The 20,523-nt window shown below is 42.9% G+C and overlaps 1 protein-coding gene across 3 annotated transcripts in view; it reads right to left on the bottom strand.

The window, feature by feature from the left end:
• Positions 1-20,523, bottom strand: part of chd5 (chromodomain helicase DNA binding protein 5) — a 55,876-nt gene that overhangs the window by 28,651 nt on the left and 6,702 nt on the right. For all 3 annotated transcript variants that reach the window (XM_051947786.1, XM_051947788.1, XM_051947787.1), the window contains exons 3-13: positions 15,159-15,377; positions 13,769-13,887; positions 12,958-13,199; positions 12,755-12,867; positions 12,446-12,572; positions 11,949-12,115; positions 7,765-7,983; positions 2,592-2,798; positions 1,873-2,084; positions 546-677; positions 214-322 (exon numbers count right to left, since the gene is read on the bottom strand). In XM_051947786.1, the coding sequence (XP_051803746.1) occupies positions 214-322; positions 546-677; positions 1,873-2,084; positions 2,592-2,798; positions 7,765-7,983; positions 11,949-12,115; positions 12,446-12,572; positions 12,755-12,867; positions 12,958-13,199; positions 13,769-13,887; positions 15,159-15,377 (1,866 nt within the window). The remainder of the gene's footprint in view (positions 1-213; positions 323-545; positions 678-1,872; positions 2,085-2,591; positions 2,799-7,764; positions 7,984-11,948; positions 12,116-12,445; positions 12,573-12,754; positions 12,868-12,957; positions 13,200-13,768; positions 13,888-15,158; positions 15,378-20,523) is intronic.

The following is a 20,523-nucleotide window of genomic DNA, read 5'->3' as shown; positions in this document are numbered from 1 at the left end:
TGAAATCAGTAAATTAAAGAATAAAAGAATAAAAGTACAGCACATATGTCAATAAACCAGGACAAACTGTGGCTTTGCATTGTTACTTTTTAGATATTTGCTATAAAAAGCCACTGTAGCGAGCAGCCAGTGACAGTGCAGTCTAAGAAGCATGTATTTAAGGCAAATTACTGGACTTCTGTGACTTAAGTGGAACTGAATATTCCAACTCACATCTATGATGGGAGCATCAGGAGGGACTTCCCTCTTTGCATGGTCGTCTTTGACTTTCTTTCCTTTCCTCACCACAAGGGGGCGTTGATCCTCCCCTAAAATCTGCTCTCTAACAACAACAAAAAAAGCAGCAGCAATTCTATATGATGGCACATGTCTCAACAAGGGCATCACAGATTGAGGGCAGGGCAGAAGGGAGGCGGCAGCAGGTGTAGACATATGGCTTTGTTTATTTTTGAGTGCAACGACAGATTTTGTGCATTCTCACTGTCTTCCTCACAGATTTAGAAACAACTATGGGGGGAAGAAGGTACAAGATGCTGGGAACCAACCTGTGGTCCCAGTAAGAGGCTTTATGGCTGTCGTATTCTGGGACGTCAAAATCATCCACCTCCCAGGTGCACTGGTCATAAGGGAGGTCTCTCCACTTGATCAGGTAGTGCACATCACCATCTTTGTCAAAGCTACAGAGAACAAGAAGCAGAAACAGAGGTTTAACATACTGACCAATAATCAATCATTTTTTTTGCTTACATTTGTTAATTCGATATGACACCATCACAAACAAGAAAAGTACTCTGTCGTTGGATCAAAAAAATTGTGGCAGAAATCACGGCACTGTAGAAAATGGTCATTTCGTAGAGATGTACCCACAAACAAAATGACTTTGCAATGAGCACAGGTGTGGGTCATGCGTGTGCACGTTATATACAGATATCAAATTGCGTGACCTAAATATGTAGCGGGAGGCAGTAATTGATGGGACTTGGAAACACCCCCACAATTTAATCAGTTATTCCGTCTATCATTTCCGACAGAAAATTCCCAATAAACCTGTAACGGTCAACTTGTAGTAGAATCACAATCACGCGATCATCAGCAGGCAGCTAACACAGTGTTCATTTGTAGAAATAGTTACAGTGATGCTGTGCCGCTATCTCATAATGATATAGAAATGTTTAATGAATTTGTGGATCCAGACTATAAGCCTCATCACTGCCTAAATCTAATCAGTTGATCCTTGTGCCATTTCTGACCTTACTTGAAAATTTCGTCCAAATTCTTTAGTCCGTTTTTGAGTAATGTTGCTAACAGACAGAGCAAAAGACAGACAGACAAACGTATGCAGATTTTATTGCTCCGTCTCCTTGGCAGAGCAATAAAATCACATAAAAGACTCATTTAAGCTTCGCACGTATATGCTTTGAAATTTTAGTGATAGGAATACATAATCTAGACAGATAGATAGATAGATAGATAGATAGATAGATAGATAGATAGATAGATAGATAGATAGATAGATAGATAGATAGATAGATAGATAGATAGATAGATAGATAGATAGATAGATAGATAGATAGATAGATAGATAGATTCTTGAGAAATATCAAAAAATGCTGCTTGTCACTGTGAAATGTAACAAAAATTAAATTTTAAAGACCATGTATCTCACATTTTAGTGCTGTGCTACGAGGAAAAATCTCCATTTATATAGTTTTATGCAAGACTAAGCAAAATCAAGATGACAGCGAGAATAAACCATCCTAGACTCAAAGCAGTAGCTTCACATTGAAAATTTCAAGATTCTAAAATATGCAACATTTTACAGATGTCAGCTGGTGAACCCTCATGTCAGAGTTTGTGTAATTGAGCGGCCACCTGTGGTTGAGTATCCGGTGGATAACCATCCACTCTGGCTTAATGCCGTAGCGGTAGAAGCGCTCCTCCATCACGGCATACTGGGGGTCTTTGCTCTTCCTCTTCTCACTGTTGAGCTCTTCCTCTCCGGAGCCATAGTCGTACGGCGGAGGCTCGTCCATGTCATTCTTACGCTGGTAGTTCCGATACATGACCGTGTGGTAAAGCTCCAGCTGCACACAGGAAGCGCAGCAGCCCATTCTGGTTAGTTTCATTCAAGCATCACCTTGGATAAAGGGTCTTTTTTTTCTTACAAAAGAATGCAGCATATTATCAATCTATGACTTTGAGACTAATTTAATTAACCACACAAAGTTCCAGAATTGATTAAATGAAGAGAAGGTGGTTACAAAATAAATTAAGAAAGCTGTCGTGTCTGCTAAGAAACAAAACTCCTCCGTGGTCAAATCTGAAAAAAGCTAATTGTTCTTTACTCCCCAAATTCCATGTCAGTTAGGTTGGAGTGTTCTGGATTGCTTCCTAATTGTGATTACAGTTTGAGTTGTCTGACAACTGAATGTGGACACACCTGTGAAGACTGAAACCAAAATGGCTCAAGGAGCACACACACCTCTCATTTCATATTAGAATTATTACATTAACAAAGAGGAAGCATAGTTGCTGTGGCCAAACAGAGCAGAAACGTTAATTTGAGATTGGACCTGCCTCTGGTATCTCACCTGCAGTTCGCTGACCCAGGAACAGTGCCAGTACGAAAGGCCAGCCCACTTTACAAAGAACTCCCTCTCTGGGTGGCCCTTGAGTGGGGGCTTGGTCAGCGGATCAGATGGCTTTCCATCGGGGCCTGCAGGCAGCTCAGCGGGCAGCGGGGGTTCTCCCCACGTCCAGTGCAGAATCTTTTGTACTTTACCTTTAAGGGGAGGACACTGAGAGAAGAGGAAGGTGCTGTCATACATGAAGTAATTGTAAGCTGGTGATGAAGCTTCAATGCAGAAAATACCTTTGCAAAAATATTAATACATTGGTAGGCAGAATATCTATGTCATAAACAAGATAATGGGACAGCTCAAATGGCTTTAAGTTCCTAAACCTAACTGTACAGATGATTTTTAAAAAGTCATGAGACTTAAAGCTGGGGTAGGCAGCATTTTTTAGTATCACGGGTCAAATATTTCATAATAACCTGTCAGCATATTGTAATTCATGTGGCCTGAGAGAAAATTAGACTTCTTCCCTCCTTGTACTTTTATCAGGTTTTAGAAAATCTAGCCTGTGACGGGAAGCTTCACAGGTCTTTTCAAACAGAGTGGGCATTCCTGGTGGTTGTTATATAGATGCAAATGCATGTGCGTTCAGATGGTGTAACACTCTCTCTAATTATTTAAATTTAAAATTTTTTGACGTGCAATTTTAACCTTTAATCTTATTCTTTAATTTTCAAACTGTCTCGTTCATTTGTTTCAAATGTGTGCTAATCTAGCTAATTATTAATTTAATTTATTGTGATTTTTATTATTTATTTTAACTGACTGCTCTGAATTGTCTCCTGTATCTTGCTTGATTGTCTATGTTGCATGTTTTAACTGTCAAAGCACTTGGTGAACACTGTTCTTCAGGGTGCTATATGAATAAAGTTATTATATTATTATAAGTCCTGATTCATGCAAGAAAAGTCTATATTCTTCTTCTTCTTTTCCTTTCGGCTTTTCCCTTCAGGGGTCGCCACAGCGAATCAATTGCCTCCATCTAACCCTGTCTGCTGCATCCTCTTCTCTCACACCAACTACCTTCATGTCCTCTTTAACCACATCCATAAACCTCCTCTTTGGTCGTCCTCTAGGCCTCCTGCCTGGCAGTGGGAAACTCAGCATCCTTCTACCAATATATTCCCTCTCTCTCCTCTGGACATGTCTGAACCATCTCAGTCTGGCCTTTCTGACTTTATCTCCAAAGCCTCCAACATGTGCTGTCCCTCTGATGTACTCATTCCTGATCCTATCCATCCTGGTCACTCCCAAAGAGAACCTCAGCATCTTCAGTTCTGCTACCTCCAGCTCTGCCTCTTGTCTTTTCCTCAGGGACACTGTCTCCAGACCAAACAACATGGCTGGTCTCACCATAGTTTTGTAAACCTGTCCTTTCATTTTAGCTGAAACTCTTCTATCACACATCACACCTGACACTTTTCTCCAGCTGTTCCAGCCTGCCTGTACACGCTTCTTCACCTCTTTTTCACACTCTCCATTGCTCTGGACTGTTGACCCTAAGTACTTAAAATCCTCCACCTTCTTGATCTCTTCTCCCTGTAACCTCACTCTTCCACTTGGGTCCCTCTCATTCACACACAGATACTCCGTCTTGCTGCGGCTAACCTTCATTCCTCTCCTTTCCAGGGCAAACCTCCACGCCTCTAGCTTCTCCTCCACCTGTTCCCTGCTCTCACTACAGGTTACAATGTCATCTGCAAACATCATAGTCAATACAGACTCCTGTCTAACCTCGTCTGTCATCCTGTCCATCACCATAGCAAACAAGAAGGGGCTCAGAGCTGATCTCTGATGTAGTCCCACCTCCACCTTGAACTCCTCTGTCACTCCTACAGCACACCTCACCACTGTCTTACAGTCCTCATACATGTCCTGCACCACTCTAACATACTTCTCTGCCACTCCAGACTTACTCATACAAAAACTACAGTTCCTCTCAGGGCACCCTGTCATAAGCTTTCTCCAGATCTACAAAGACACAATGCAGCTCCTTCTGACCTTCTCTGTACTTCTCTATCAACATCCTCAAAGCAAATATTGCATCTGTTGTACTCTTTCTTGCCATGAAACCATACTGCTGCTCACAGATGTTCACCTCTGCCCTTAGTCTAGCTTCAACTACTCTTTCCCATAGCTTCATCTTGTGGCTCATCAGCTTTATTCCTCTGTAGTTCCCACAACTCTGCACATCTCCCTTGTTCTTAAAGATGGGCACCAGCACATTTCTCCTCCATTCCTTGGGCATCTTCTCACTATCTAAGATCCTGTTGAACAACCCAGTCAAAAACTCTACTGCTACCTCTCCGAGACACTTCCATACCTCCACAGGTATATCATCAGGACCAAGTGCCTTTCCACTCTTCATCCTCTTCAATGCCCTCCTCACTTCATCCTTTCTAATCTTTGCTACTTCCTGGTCCATAACAGTCACCTCTTCTACTCTTCGTTCTCTCTCATTTTCCTCGTTCATCAACTCTTCAAAGAACTCTTTCCATCTTCCCATCACACTATTGGCACCTGTCAACACACTTCCATCCTTATCCTTTATCACCCTAACCTGCTGCACATCCTTCCCATCTCTGTCTCTCTGCCTTGCCAACCTGTACAGATCAGTCTCTCCCTCCTTACTGTCCAACCTAGAATACAAGTCATCGTAAGCCCCTTGTTTGGCCTTTGCCACCTCTACTTTCACCTTACGCTGCATCTCCCTGTACTCCTGTCTACTCTCTTCAGTCCTCTCAGTGTCCCACTTCTTCTTAGCTAACCTCTTTCCTGCACCTCCTCATTCCACCACCAAATCTCCTTATCTCCTTTCCTTCCAGATGACACACCAAGTACTCTCCGACCTGTCTCCCTGATCACATTTGCTGTAGTTGTCCAGTCATCTGGAAGCACCTCCTGACCATCCAAAGCCTGTCTCAACTCTTTCCTGAAAGTCATACAACACTCTTCCTTTTTCAGCTTCCACCATTTGGTCCTCTGGTCTGCCTTTGCCCTCTTCATCTTCTTCACCACCAGGTTCATCCTACACACCACCATCCTATGCTGTCTGGCTACACTCTCATCTACCACTACTTTGCAGTCACTGATCTCCTTCAGATTACACCGTCTACACAAGATGTAGTCTACCTGTATGCTCCTACTTCCACTCTTATAGGTCACCCTATGTTCCTGCCTCTTCTGGAAGAAAGTATTCACTACAGTCATTTCCATTCTTTTTGCAAAGTCAACCACCATCTGTCCTTCTGCGTTCCTCTCCTGGATACCAAACCTGCCCATGACCTCCTCATCATCTCTGTTTCCTGCACCAACATGTCCATTGAAGTCTGCACCAATGACAACTCTCTCACTTCTAGGGATGCTCTGCATCACTTCATCAAGGTCCAACCAGAATTTCTGCTTCTCCTCCAGCTCACATCCTACCTGCATACCCACTAACAACATTGAACATCACACCTTCGATTTCTAGCTTCAGGCTCATCACTCGATCTGACACTCTTTTTACCTCCAGGACATTCCTAACAAACTCCTCTTTCAAGATAACTCCTACTCCATTTCTCTTCCTATCTACACCATGATAGAACAACTTGAACCCTGCTCCTAAACTTCTAGCTTTACTACCTTTCCACCTGGTCTCCTGGACACACAGTATGTCCACCTTCCTCCTCTGCATCATGTCAACCAGCGCTCTACCTTTTCCTGTCATAGTTCCAACATTCAAAGTCCCTACTCTCAGTCCTAGACTCTTGGTGTTCCTCTGCTCTCTCTTCCTACGAACACACCTTCTTCCCCTCCTTCTTTGACCAACAGTAGTCCATTTTCCACCGGCACCCTGTAGGTCGACAGCACCGATGGCGGTCGTTGTTAACCCGGGCCTCGACCGATCTGGTATGGAAGTCATACATTTGATTCGCATGATTGATTTGGCCAAAGTTTTACATCGGATGCCCTTCCTGACACAATCCTCTGTATTTATCCGGGCTTGGGACCGACACAATAAAACACTGGCTTGTGTCCCCTTGCGGCTACATTAAGAAAAGTCTATATTCTAGTATTAGCAAAACCTGCATCCACTACAAGCAGTACAAAAAAAGGACATAATATAGAAGTTACATTCAGTAACTTACATATTGTGTATATGTTATATTATCTAATAACTTATCATTTGAGCTTGCCATTCTTCTCCTGGACTGATAATCTGCTAACTTCCCTTTCCTGCAATATCTTAATATGCTGGTTAGGTCAGCGAGGTAGATTTGCCACGGAAGATGGCGATGACTGGTTATGCTGAATGTTGCTAATGGTTTAGCCAACGTTCTTACAATCCAACTTGTTTTGTGTGTGTGTGTGTGTGTGTGTGTGTGTGTGTGTGTGTGTGTGTGTGTGTGTGTGTGTGTGTGTGTGTGTGTGTGTGTGTGTGTGTGTGTGTGTGTGTGAGTGTGTGTAAGAAGCCCATGTACAGCATATGTTCATACTCCTCTCTTTCTTAGGACAGAGCTGCAAGATAAGGCCTGCATTTTCAAACTCTGCTGTTTTTCTTTTGTTGATTTTTTTACATTACCAGATTTGAGGCTACAACAGCTTTAAGGTTCCCCTCTGGTTAAAGTCTGCACTCTCACCACTATTACAAATCAATTCACTTTACTTGATTCATTCATTTATCAGAGACAACACACTGTAATTAAACAGACATCTTACTTATGATGAAATAAACTTCTCAGTAACTATTATCTGTCTTTTCACAACTTGGCTGGTAGCTTGAGTTCTGACACAAAAACCGAAGCACTCTACTTCAGGGTGACACTCAGAGAGCTCAATTGTGCATTTAACCAACACTGCAAATGTGTTGACTATGAAAGAAAAGAAGGAAAATGAACATTTTCAAAGCAACAAAAGAAGCAGCTTGTCATGTGTGAGGTATAATTCAAATAATAACCAGATAGCAGAGGTGACACCACAGAGTGCAACACTGGGATGTTCCTGAATCCCAGCAACAAAAGACCAAGTTTAAACTGAATGTTATAAACTGCTACAAGGGAAAAGGCAAAGATAGTTTACTAATCTTCTACCACTGATGGACAAGTAAACTAACTAATTCTGCATAGAGAATCAGATATGAGCTCACCATGCAGCGAGGACACAGCCACTCCCCGTTGGGTATCTCAGGAAGTGGCGGGTTGAGGCAGTGGATGTGGTAGGATGATGGGCAGGTGTCACAACACAGAAGCTCTCCTCCATCTTTACACACTCGGCAAAACTCCATGTGGTCATCCTCCTCCTCACCTGCAGCCTCCTCTTCATCCTCCTCCTCATCTTTGGCCTCCCACTGGATCCCCTCCTTCTCCTGAGAGATAACGTTGGCGTGAACATGTCAGAGAGTAAAGCTGAGCCTTATCACTCCGGCTTACAAGACAGGTTAAGACGAACTACAGAGCATTTACTGGTTATTTACATAGTGTCTGTCTTTTTTTAAAGGAAGCTCTGTAACATACTGGGTTACTGAGAGTGAAAGGCTGCATGAGCAGAGCTTTGTTGTCTGTTGTCTTGATTTATTCATCAATCATGCACTACAGACCTGTGAAAATCATGAAAGGCACATTTTATGCACTGATTTGAATGACTTAATGCAAACTATGCACAAACAGTATACTGATATAGAGACACACGGAAAATATCAAAAGTAATTATACTCAAGAATTAACAACAGCTACCAGATAAGTGGTTCTCAGTGTGAGGAGAAGAACCTAACCAAGGTCACAAATTCTATAACCTTTGTTATGTTTTGTTTTATTTAGTTTTTTCATTCTTATATATCTTTGCCTGTTCTTGGCTGAAAAATGACAAGAATGGAAAGTAACTAATTTTTTGAGTTGAATTAAGCTGTTAACAGTTTTGATCAAGGTATTTTTTAATTAATTGGTATCGGCTTTACTGAGCACGAACCTCAGCCTGATCCTTTGTTTATGTCTGCTGTCACACAATTATTCTTCTTTTGATCTGATTTGCAGTTGGCAAATCAGCTTAAAGGTGCATTATCGTGACGTATTGCAGTAGAGTGTGGAAGGAGAGCAGAGTTTGTGGCAGGACGAGGGTCAAACATCTGCAGTGTGGAAGTATTTTAAATTGGAAAGCAACCAAACAGTCCCTTGTAATGTTTGCACTCTATGTGATCATCCACGCAACATTGATGAACAGCTTGATTGGAGAACTGCACTTCTTTTCTTGATGCGTTGCAGACCGACTAAGTTGTTACATTCACCGGCCAGTTTATTAGTTACACCTGTTCAATTGCTCAGCTGTTCAATTATAGCACAAATAGCTAATCAGCCAATCACATGGTTGAAACTCAATGTCTTCAAGCATGTAGATGTGGTCAAGACAACTTGCTGAAGTTCAAACCAAGCAACACACTGGAGAAGAAAGGGCATTTAAGTGACTTTGAACATGTCATGGTTGTTGAGTATTTCACAAACTCCTGATGTACTGGGATTTTCACACACTACCATCTCCAGAGTTTACAGAGAATGGTCAGAAAAAGAAAAAATACCCAGTGAGCTGCAGCTGTGTGGACCAAAATTTTTCTTAATGTGAGAGGTCAGAGGATAATGGGCAAACTGGTTGGAGATGATAGAAAGACAACAGTAACTCAAATAACCACTGGTTACAACCAAAGAATGCAGAATACCATTTCTGAATGCACAACGCATCCAACGTTGAAGAAGATGGACGACAGCAGCAGAAGACCACACTGAGTGTCACTGCTGTCAGCTAAGAACAGGAAACTGTGGCTATAATTCTCGCAGGTTCACCAAAATTTGACAATAGAGGACTTTAAAAACACTGCCTGGTCTGACGAGTCTCAGTTTCAACTGCGACATTCAGATGGACAGAATTTGACATAAACAACATGAAAGCATGGATCCATCCTGCCTCATATCACTGGTTCAAGCTACTAGTGGTGGTGTAATGGTGCGGGGGATATTTTCTCGGCACACTTTGGGCCTCTTAGTATCAAGTGAACATCATATAAATGTCAGTCATCTCAAACTGATTTCTTAAACATGACAGTGAGATCACTGTACTCCACTGACCTCCACAGTCACCAGACCTCAGTCCAGTAGAACCACTGGGATGTGGTGGAATGGGAGATTATTATCATGAATGTTCAACTGACAAATCTGCAGCAACTGTGTGATGCTGTCATGTCAATGTGGAGTAAAATCTCTGAGGTATGTTTCCAACACCTTGTTGAACGTATGCCACGAAAAATGAAGACAGTTCTGCAGGCAAAAGGGGTCCAACCTTTTACTCGCAAGGTGTACCTAATAAAACTAGAAAAGCACTCAGAGAGTGCAGACCTCCACCAAGGATGGAGAGGAAAACAAGAAACCCATGCAGTAAAGGATCATGAGCTGGAATCGAACCTGCATCTCTGACACACTTTTGTTTACAAATCACCTTCTCAACCAGTTGAGCTATCTGAACACCTTGCTCCAATTTGTTAGACGGCATACTAACTATGATGTTTTTGTCATATTTTGGACCACATACTAAAACATACTAAACTAGAAAAGCACTCGGAGAGCGCATACCTCCGCCATGCCGTTTGTCTGTCTGTCTGTCTGTCCGTCTGTGTGTGTGTGTGTGTGTGTGTCTGTCTGTCTGTCTGTTTGTCTGTTAACAGCATAACTCAAAAAGTCATGGACGGATTTTCTCTGTCCAATTGAGAGATGGCCTGGCGGCCATCTCTCAATTGTCCTTCGACCTTCAAAAAATTCCTGGATCCAGACGGTGATTCGGATCACCTCCAAAATCTAATCGATTCTTACTTGTGCTCTTCCGGACATCCTGTAAAAATTTGGTGAAAATCTGTCCATGACTTTTTGAGTTATGCTGTTAACAGACAAACAGACAGACACACACACACACACACAGACGGACAGACAGACAAACAAACTCCGGTGATTACATAACCTCCTGGCGGAGGTAAAAATTCAAAGTGATCCAGAATCCAGGATCCTTTCCAGATTGCCACCAAAATTAAATCGGCTCTTCCTCTTACCATAGTCTACACCTCCTCAAAATTTCATGTGGATCTGCCCAGGCGTTTTTGAGTTATCTTGCTAACAGACAGACAGACAGACAGACAGACACACAAACGCCGGGTGTCACATAACCTTCTTGGCGGACGTAACTATGTATCTCCTTGAAGTGTGTATTAACTAACAAACTGGTATCAGATTGGGACTCAGTATCATCCATCCATTCTCTATACACCGCTTAATCCTCATTAGGGTTGTGGGGGGCTAGAGTCTATCCCAGCTGACTTAGGGTGAAGGCAGGGGACACCCTGGACAGGTCACCAGTCTATCACAGGGCCAGAGTCAAAGAGTCAAACAAGCACATTCACATTCACACTTATGGGCAATTTAGAACCACCAATTAACCTCAGCATGTTTTTGGACTGTGGGAGGAAGCTGGAGAACCCAGTGAGAACTCATGCATGCACAGGGAGAACATGCAAACTCCATGCAGAAAGATCCCAAGCCCAGACTGGGAAGCAAACCGGGGATCCTCTGGCTGTGAGGTGACAGTGCTAACAACCAATGTGCAGTCCCAACTCAGTATCAGCAGACACTAAATATTAAATAACAGTTTCAGATGAGTGGCAAAAAAAACTTGATCAAGACATCCCTACATAATACATGTTGCTATATGTCTCAAATGTTTAAATAAAAATAAATAAAACATATTTTCATGCGACCTGTCCAGGGTGTCCCCTGCCTTCGCCCAAGTCAGCTGGGATAGGCTCCAGCACCCCCCGCAACCCTAGTGAGGATAAAGCGGTGCATAGAGAATGGATGGGTGGATGTTTTCATGCAATCCTAAAGCACATCTTCCAACAAGGCTACCTCACAATTTTAACAAAAGTGGTCCAGACCACATCAGAGTTAATGGGTTCTTCATTTTTGCCCCTGCTTCACCTCTCCAGCAAGTTTTATAGAATTCGACTTTAAAGTTTTGGTGTAATCTTGCAGACAAACAGCAGCGATCACATATTCCTACCTTGTCTCTCACGCTGATGGTGAAATGATGATAAGTGTCTATATAAGTCTATATACGTCGTGCAAATTCTGCCTATATAATGTCCGGGCTGCACTGTTACATAGTATAGCATCAGACTCCTAATCAACCAAGGTAGTACCAAAAAAGGATCATGAACTAGCCCCTAAGCAGTCAAAATATGACAAAAACATGTATAAAATTCCATGAAAACCCACAAACACACACTGAACCATATCTACTCACACAGTGTGGACAGCTCCATTTTCCCTCAGGGGCCTTCTCCAGCTCGGGGTCCAGACAGACCAGGTGGTAGGCTCTGGGACAGGTGTCACACAGGATGATCTCTCCACCCTGCTGGCAAACCTCACAGTAGTCCTGGTGGTCTGTCTCGTAGCCATCACCGTCCTCCTCTGCAGAAGATAAAGGAATAATTAAATGTGCAGTTCACACATTCAGAGAGTCCCTTTAATGCAGTTACCAACATTATAAGATTTGCAGTATTTACACATTATCACGAGTGGCCTCTAAATGTGGAAAAGGATCCGTGGTTGTGAGGGCAATAGCTGCTGCGAAACACCATCTGTCTTCAGAAAGCTTTCCCAAAATAAATAAAGCTTAAAGAAATAAATTTTAATTTCCTCGTTACCCATAATCAAACAGTTGGGTTCTGGGGGATTTCAATGGGATTGTGGAGGGAAAACCACACCACAGAGCATGGCAAGAGAAGACAGTAAACATACTTTTCCTTTTTTTACGCCCACGTCGGGCCTTTTTCTTCGTGGCGGCCCCCGAGGTATCAGAAAGCACAGAGGCACTGTGGATGCTGATGTCATCAAAGTCTGACTCCTCCAGGAAGTCCTCCTCACTCTGGAAAAGCAAACACACAAACTAAAGAGCACAGAGCTACACAAAGAATTAAAATAAACCAACTTTGAGTGAAAGCGCAGCAAACAGCCTGGTCACTTTGATGTCATTGAAAATACACAGTGGAGAAGCTGAGAGGATGAATGAGCTGAAGGAAAACAGTTCTGTAAAATAAGAAGACATACTGAGGATGCTTTCTTCTTCTTCCCACTTTGGCCTGACTTTGATTTGGTCTTCTTCGGCTTCGTTTTCTTCTTCACTTCTTTCACAGTCTTGCTTTTCTTTCTAACTCCTGGTCCTGTAACACACAGATCCACACATCAGACGTGTGCATTCTTTCTATTATTTCCTAAAAATATGTGTTTTGTCACAGTTCACTAGGCCTTACCCTTTCCCTCTTTGGTTTTGGCTTTTTTGATTGGCCCTAGTGGAGAGCTCAGCTGGCTGCTGCTGACAGACGTTGGCTGTGCCACGGTAACCGTTTCCACGGCAGCAGCCACAGCGGCGGCCACAGCGGTGGCAGATGCGCCTTTGAACGGGTTATTGGCACTGAACTCTCGCCACTTGGCCCCCAACACTGTCATCATCTTAGACATGGGAATCTTCGGGTTCTTCTTGGCAATGAGAGGCCTGAGAAAAACCAGGGGGAGAGGAGACAACAACGGCAGCTTTATTATGTCACACTTCATTCTTGCTGATATAATTTCTACTCCCCTCTGCACTGGAGGGAACTGGGTCTTGATTTGCTGACACTCCACTGCCCCTTAAGTTTTGTTCTCCCTGCTTTGCTGTGTGTATGTCATGTTTGTGATTTGTCAGGCAACAGCTTGAGGTTTGGCATGCTGGCCTGTGAAAGATAGTGGGTCAGAGCACTGAGTCCCAGAGCCTCCCGGCTGTCACAAGCATCCAGTAAGCAGCTGACTACACACAGGGGGCACTGCAGGAGCTCATGCTCCACTTTGTCAGAGCAGAGGCTTAGCCGAGCCAGACAGCCCCAGGTGAGACAGACTCTTTATACCAACAGCCGAGCTTTCTAGCTCAAACAAAAAAAGCAGTGTTTGCTCGTCACACCACACTCTTGTCTCGCTGTGGAGTTTTGCTGGAAGACTCTCGGCGAGGGACGACAATCCAGAGAAACTGAAACAGAACAAAGCACTTTAACATAGGAACATAATCCAGACACAAAATTAGATGCTTGCCTGAGGAACTGGCTGAAAGCCTTGTAGTTAGTGATGGTTTTGTAGTCGTCTTCGGTGAAGCCATACTGAACGTCTTCAAGACCCCATTCATGCATCAACTGACCGGAAGATTTGGGCTCCTGAAGGAAGATGGATGAAAAAGATCATGAGACAGATGGTAAATGGTGTTTAATGACGAAATATTTCAAAATATTTCTCTTTAAGGATCTTTTATCGCCAATCCTACACCGTCACGGCACCAGTATACCAAGGGCCTTTGCATGTTTTTGTTGGACTAACAGATTGCTTAGTTAAGTAGGGAGATTATCCAGGTAGAGAGACATCATGGTTTCAGCCTACTTTTCCTTGCATTGTCCACAGTGTATTTCAAAAAACCAAGAGTCTAAACTTTATATTCATGAAATTTTTGATAGCAGTTAGAATTTGTAAAAGTTCTACCTAATGCTACTAACAAACCTGGAGTGTTCTTACTGACTAAATCTGCCATGCAGTCCAATGAGCTTAATTTAAATCTAAACTTCAGGGTGGAGTAAGCCATTCAACTCCAAAACACTTTCTGTCAAATCCAGTGAGTGTCTCCTCACAGTTTGCCAGCAAACAGAGTGGCTCAGACTACGGTACTTCAAAACTATTCTTGGCAACCAGTAATAGGTGGCATTTGTGCTATGAATCCCTACACAGACACAGATCAAGACTCTCATTGCAACACTGGAACTTCCACATCAACCTCAGCAGCAGGTCTATATAGGTTCTAGCTTCCGTTCAACTGGAGAAAGGATGGTGTCTGATTCAGGATATTATTCTTCCGGTCACTAATAGCATTATAAACAACAAACTCTGGCTAGTTTTTACTCCGGTTTGTTTGGATGCTGTTCCTATGCTTACATTTTGTGCATTTGATGGTATTTTATACTGTATTACAATGTTTGTTTTTGCTTCAGCTATGAGAAAGAGACTGAATAAGGCTGGAACGTTCCTCTTTCAATCAGCTAGCCAAGATGGTGGTGTTGTTGCCATGGCAATGTGCATCCATGAATTTAGGGAGCAAAGCTTGTGAAGGAGCGTTCAAGGGAGGGTTACAAACTATCTCAGGAACGGCTTACTCAGCCTTTAACAATGAAAACTTGTCCTATAAGCTTTGTGATCATTGTGTTTCTGTCATGTTGGCTGTCTTTCTGTAAAATGTCTTCAAGGTTCATGAAAAATACTTAAAATCAAATTACTATTAGGCTATCAAGTGGGAGATGGTCTCTGCACCAATAGATTGTTATTTGTCATAAATGAGAATAACACTGAAAACAGGAAAATTCTGGTAATTGTACCCAGCCCTCCATTTGACCCAGTAGACTACAAGACACGGTCCGTGACAGTGTTGCAAACCCTGGCTTACTTTCATGTTGCCGTCATCATCATCATCGTCATCATCATCGTCATCTCTCTTCTTCTTCCTGGGCTTTTTCTCTTTCTTCTCCTTCGGTTTCTTCTTCTTCTTTTTGGTGGGACCGTAGGTGCTGCTTTCGCTCTCAGAGCCAATTTCTGGACGTTCCCGTTCCTCCTCCACCTCTGAGGTCTCCTCCAGGTCGCTGTCGACTCGTGCCTGAATTCCTCCCTGCACAAAACAATAGCCTCTATTGGTCTACAGGACATGGGTTGATATGTTACACAGATAAAACTGTGCCCTACTTCATAGACATCTATGTTGATACTGAATGAAAACTTCACTCAGGCCACATTTTTTGAGCTTAGCATTCCTTGTTTCTTTTTGTAGTGCAGAGCTGCTGCCAAACAGCTATTTTTATAAATGTAAACAAGTTGAATCTGGCTTTGAATCTTACTTCAGCTTTCTACCTCAGGGCACGACTGTGACTGACTAAAGCTAGCATCAAAGCCAGTTTCCCAGATCACAACTAGATCCCACGTCTAAATTTTACTAATAGCATGACAAAGGAAATCTAGCTCCACTTAAGAGCTATCTTCTGAGACCCAATTTCACATCTAGTGATATAAAAAAAAGGGGGGGGGGGGAATAATTAAAATATGTATCTTGATAGGGCAAATAAGCATGGCATTACTTTTGCCAGGCTTCGGGATTAGAGCTCCCACAGAGGCCACCCACACTAAAAACATATGCTGTCAGCGTACTATAAAGTACTCTGGATAAAAGCTTCTACTTGATGGCATTTGCATAAATTAAATTACATCATTTCAAAGTGTCACTGCTTTGCTAAAGTTATAATTCTTCTGCCTGCGATGAAATATAGAAATTATTACAAGTCGGTTAGGAGTGAGCGGATGAGGAGTCAAGTTGGATTCATGCTCACCTTCCGACAATAAACAAAAAAAACAAGACACAGAACACCTCAGGCAGCGCAGCCAATCACAGCTCAGAGCCGATCTGTAGACTGAGCTGCATCCTGCCTGTTTAATACGAGACATCTGGAAGGCTATATGGATTTAACAGTTAACAGGTGTTGTTTGTGTGATCAGGAGTGTTGCATATGAACAAAATTCACTAGTGGTGCGTGCTCGTATGTGAGTGAGAGAGGGAGAGGGAAGCGTGTCTGCTGTTTCTCTCGTTGTGCACCTCTCCCCTAATTACTTGCGCTTTTGTGTGCAGCAGGTGCGTGCAAGTGTGCATGTAAATTATTATTTGTGCACGTGTTTCTGAACGGGTGTGTTCCTCTCCTCTGATCTAAACATGCACATTTGTGACGTTTCCATGTGTGTGTCTGTGCATGTGCATCATTCTTCGAATATCTCTTTAGTTAGGGTTTCTTCTGTATAAAGATATATGTACATATGTGTGTTTTTGCGGGTGAACATGTGTGTGCACATGCAGTGGAGTAGAATTAGTGCACAGCAGCTTTGTGCTCTGCTCGCTGCCTGTTGCTCAGCAGGCCTGCGTGGCTCCATAGAGAGACTTGCAGGCGTTTTGCTCTGTAGCGCAGTGGAAAGGCTCACGTTGCCGCAGCGCCCGCCAACCCTACCAGCAGCCTGGCTGTGTTGCCATGGTGACCAAATTTGAGCAGTGTCTGGCTCTAGCTCTCTGTTTCCCTCTCTCTCTCTCTCTCTCTCTCTCTCTCCTCCTAGTTTTCTGTCTCTTTCTCACAGTCCTCCCTTCCTCCTCCTCCCTTCCTCCTCCTCTCACTTTCTCTCCTTCACATCTCAGAGCTCCCCTCCCTCACCCCTCCACCCCATTATTTTCTCTCTCTCTCACTCTATCTCTTAACTTCTCCCCCTTTTCTTTTCTTTCCTCTCTCACTCTTTCTTTCTATCCTGCTACTCACTCTTCCCCCCAACCCCCTCCACCTCACCTCACAAAACACACACACACACACACACACACACACACACACACACACACACACACACACACACACACACACACACACACACACACACACACACACACACACACTATATCTCAGTGGCAGCCAATGGAACGGCGCCATCCAATCAGACACGTTTGCATAACGAGCTTGTTATGCAGAGGCCTGTGGTTGCAGAGCCGGTGCTCCAGCACCCGTCTAGACAAATCTCATTTATGCATAAGAAGAAGGAGAGAGAGAGAGAGAGAGAGAGAGAGAGAAAGAGAGAGTAAATTGAAGATTGTGGATGGGGGATGGGGGTGGAGATGGTGATGGAGGAGGGAAAAAAGCAAAGAAGCAGAACCACTATTGACAGCAACTGCAAAGACGAGGTGGAGCTGTGCAACAACCTCGTGGCGGCCCAGAGTTCAATGTTAAACACACATCGTCAGAAGCAAAGAGACAAAACAGCACAGTAACAAAGAGGGTGTCTCTACTTTGAGAGGGAAGAAAATCAGATAAGCGCTGATAACGTAATCAAATTAGATGCTTCCTCATAATGGCTCTGCCTTAGGGAGATTGCAGTGGACGCCACAGAAAATATCAAATGAGCAAAGAAGTGGATTTTCAATAAAATCTAGTTCAGGAAAAATACTGCTAAAAAATACTCTTCATGGTTCCAAAACATGGCGTCTTCTTCTTCTTTTTTTTTTTAACAAAAATCAGCAACAGCTCTTTGTTGACTCACAATCCCATAGAGGATATTGAAGTTATAAAAACAAGACAGAGGCTCATCTCAAACTGACTGTATTTCAGCAAAAATGTTCAAGCTACAAGCATCTGCTTCACAGCTTCATGAAGGTTTTATTGTGGCCAAACTGCAGCCTCTTCTTTTCCCAATCAACCTAACTGCTTTCTATAAAATCAGATCCCTTGATTGAACAGATATTTTGTTAAAAAGGACACAGGACCGATATAGTTTCTTTCTTTAACTGCAAATTAAAAGAAGGAGATACAATACATCCCTCCCCGGCTACTGTTTCTCTCGTCGGTTGCTGCGACCTCAGACTGGGATGTGCCGCTGACAGTGTCTGACCCCAATTGACTTTTGGCCTCTGTCTGACACCAACCTTTGGGGAGTGATTGGAAGTGAATTACAGCACCAGCGGTTCCTCAGTGGGAGGGCAAGGGAGAGGGAAAAATAGGAAAGAAAGAAAGAAAGAAAGAAAGAAAGAAAGAAAGAAAGAAAGAAAGAAAGAAAGAAAGAAAGATGCAAGGGCAGCGGTATCACGATCAAGGCGAAATGAGGTGATGCATGTGTGAGACAAGAGGAGAGGGAGGAAAAAGGAGAACACAGAGTCAGTGTGTGAGGGAGAGTGTCAGAGGGAGTCCCCCCTCCTCCTCATTAGCTCACTGAGACCCTGAGCTCAGTGTTTACCACAAGCAGCCAAAGGGCCGGGTGGCAGTCTGGCCAGCCAAGCTCCTCACAGCACTGCTGGCATCTCCAGCCAGCAGAGGGGAACATCCTGGCTGTGCCACTGACACTGCTAAAGCCATCACCAACACAGCCAGAGAAAGCACTGGGAATACAGTGAATTCCTGTAATTAAGGAATAAGAAAATGCTGCTTATAGCTTCTGGGTTTGGCAAACTTTTAGGAAAACTAAAGGTAGATGAAGATCCAGCGGTGTAAGAGCCGATCTCAAGAGATGCTGACCCATTAACGGAGCACTAATCAATGTCATGTAGTAATGGTGGCTAATATTTTTGATAAAATTGCTCATTTTTTGCTCCTGCAGCCTTGCTTTGTCTAGAATAACAAGTCATATTACCTTGTGGCAGTAAACAATGGAACCACCTTCTGATAACTCACTCTTTATTGGATCAGAGTTATTTATTAATGTGCCAGAAGCCATTTTTGAACCATTAATAAGAATAACTTGGGGGCTGCCAGAAATCTCTGTTCCAGAAGGTTCAGGAACAGCTTCTTTCCTCATCTGTCACCTCACTGAACTCTTCACCAGCTGGGTACAGGCAGTGTGTCCACACTGTACCACACTGTCTGTACCCATAATGCCCCTTACAGCCTCATTTTGGACTTCTGCTTAGATGCTCAACTGCATTTTATTGTCTTAGTATTTGTGCAATGACACTAAAGTTGAATTGAATCTAAATCTAAACCTTCTGATATTTCACTCTTTATAAAGGGATATTTACAGTTTCATTAGTTATTTATTAATAACCAATAATCATAGACCATTTAAAGCCATTGATAAGAATCACTTTTCAGTTGCCAGTCTGTGAAAAGTCTTTTCAGCTCTATAATTCATCAGGAAATCCATCCAAAACTCATTTATAAACATTTACAGCTGTTTCTTAATTGTTTGTATCTAAGATTATGCTAAAAAATAAGTATTAATAGAGAAGATTCAGTGAAGACACTGTTTAGTAATGGCTTAAAAGCAGGAATGAATTACTTTATTAATGGGTCATGATGCTTTATATATGACTTAATAAGAACTAATTAAGAATCTCACATTATCTATTGTATTAAGACATTAAGTCCTCAGTTAGAATCAACTTTCTTAAATTTTCTATTCCACTTTTTCTCTGCCGAGGAAAGTGGTGGAATTATGTGAAGACTGCTGTTGGTTTGTCTGTATCAACATTACTCAAAAATGGATTGAGATGAAATTTTCAGGGAAGGTCAGAAATGACACAAGGAACTGGTTAGATTTTTTGCAGTGATGTGGTTTATAGTCTGGATCCACGGATTTGCTAAAGATTTCAGTATCATTGTGAGATAGCGGCACGGTGTCACTGTAACTATGATTACAAGCCAACACTGCCTGCTGACTGATGATTACAATTCTACTACAAAATGACCACTTCAGGCCAGGAATCGTTGAAAGATTTCATCCGTTGGAAATCATACAACGGCTAAGCAGCCTTGGTGGAGTACTGTCCTCTGTGACTTCTTTTCCTGTTGTTACTTGTGGCCAAAGCTGAACTGTTCGGCAAAAGCAGCGTTGGTTCACTTTAAAAGTTGGATTGAAATCAACATAACACATTAACGCTGAGAACAAATCACACCTCAGACCTGTTGTCTAAATGTTGGAGACTAAAGGCTAGAGAAGCTTAGCTGTCAAAACCACTCTGTCATAGCTCCGACTCCCACTGCTAGCTTGGCACAAATGCTGTGCTTCTGACCTACAGTCCCTGCCATCAGCACCAGCACCACAGGCACAAATCTACACTCTAAACTGGCACTTGGTGCCCACAGCTTACACTGGCATCGACGGCGACACCACTGCCAATCTCCCCTAAGCCTGAGACAGTCCACTGCTCCTCATTTAGATTACAGAGGCAGTCCAGCAGCCAAAGCGCACCTTTGATCCAATTGCAGAGACATCAAAAGAGCGACAGTTTGAGAAACAGAGAACGCAGG

This window comes from Acanthochromis polyacanthus, chromosome 5 (genome assembly GCF_021347895.1).
Source record: "Acanthochromis polyacanthus isolate Apoly-LR-REF ecotype Palm Island chromosome 5, KAUST_Apoly_ChrSc, whole genome shotgun sequence".
Lineage (NCBI taxonomy): Eukaryota > Metazoa > Chordata > Actinopteri > Pomacentridae > Acanthochromis > Acanthochromis polyacanthus.
The sequence above is the reverse complement of the archived record's forward strand: the minus strand, read 5'-3'. Positions and strand labels throughout refer to the sequence as shown.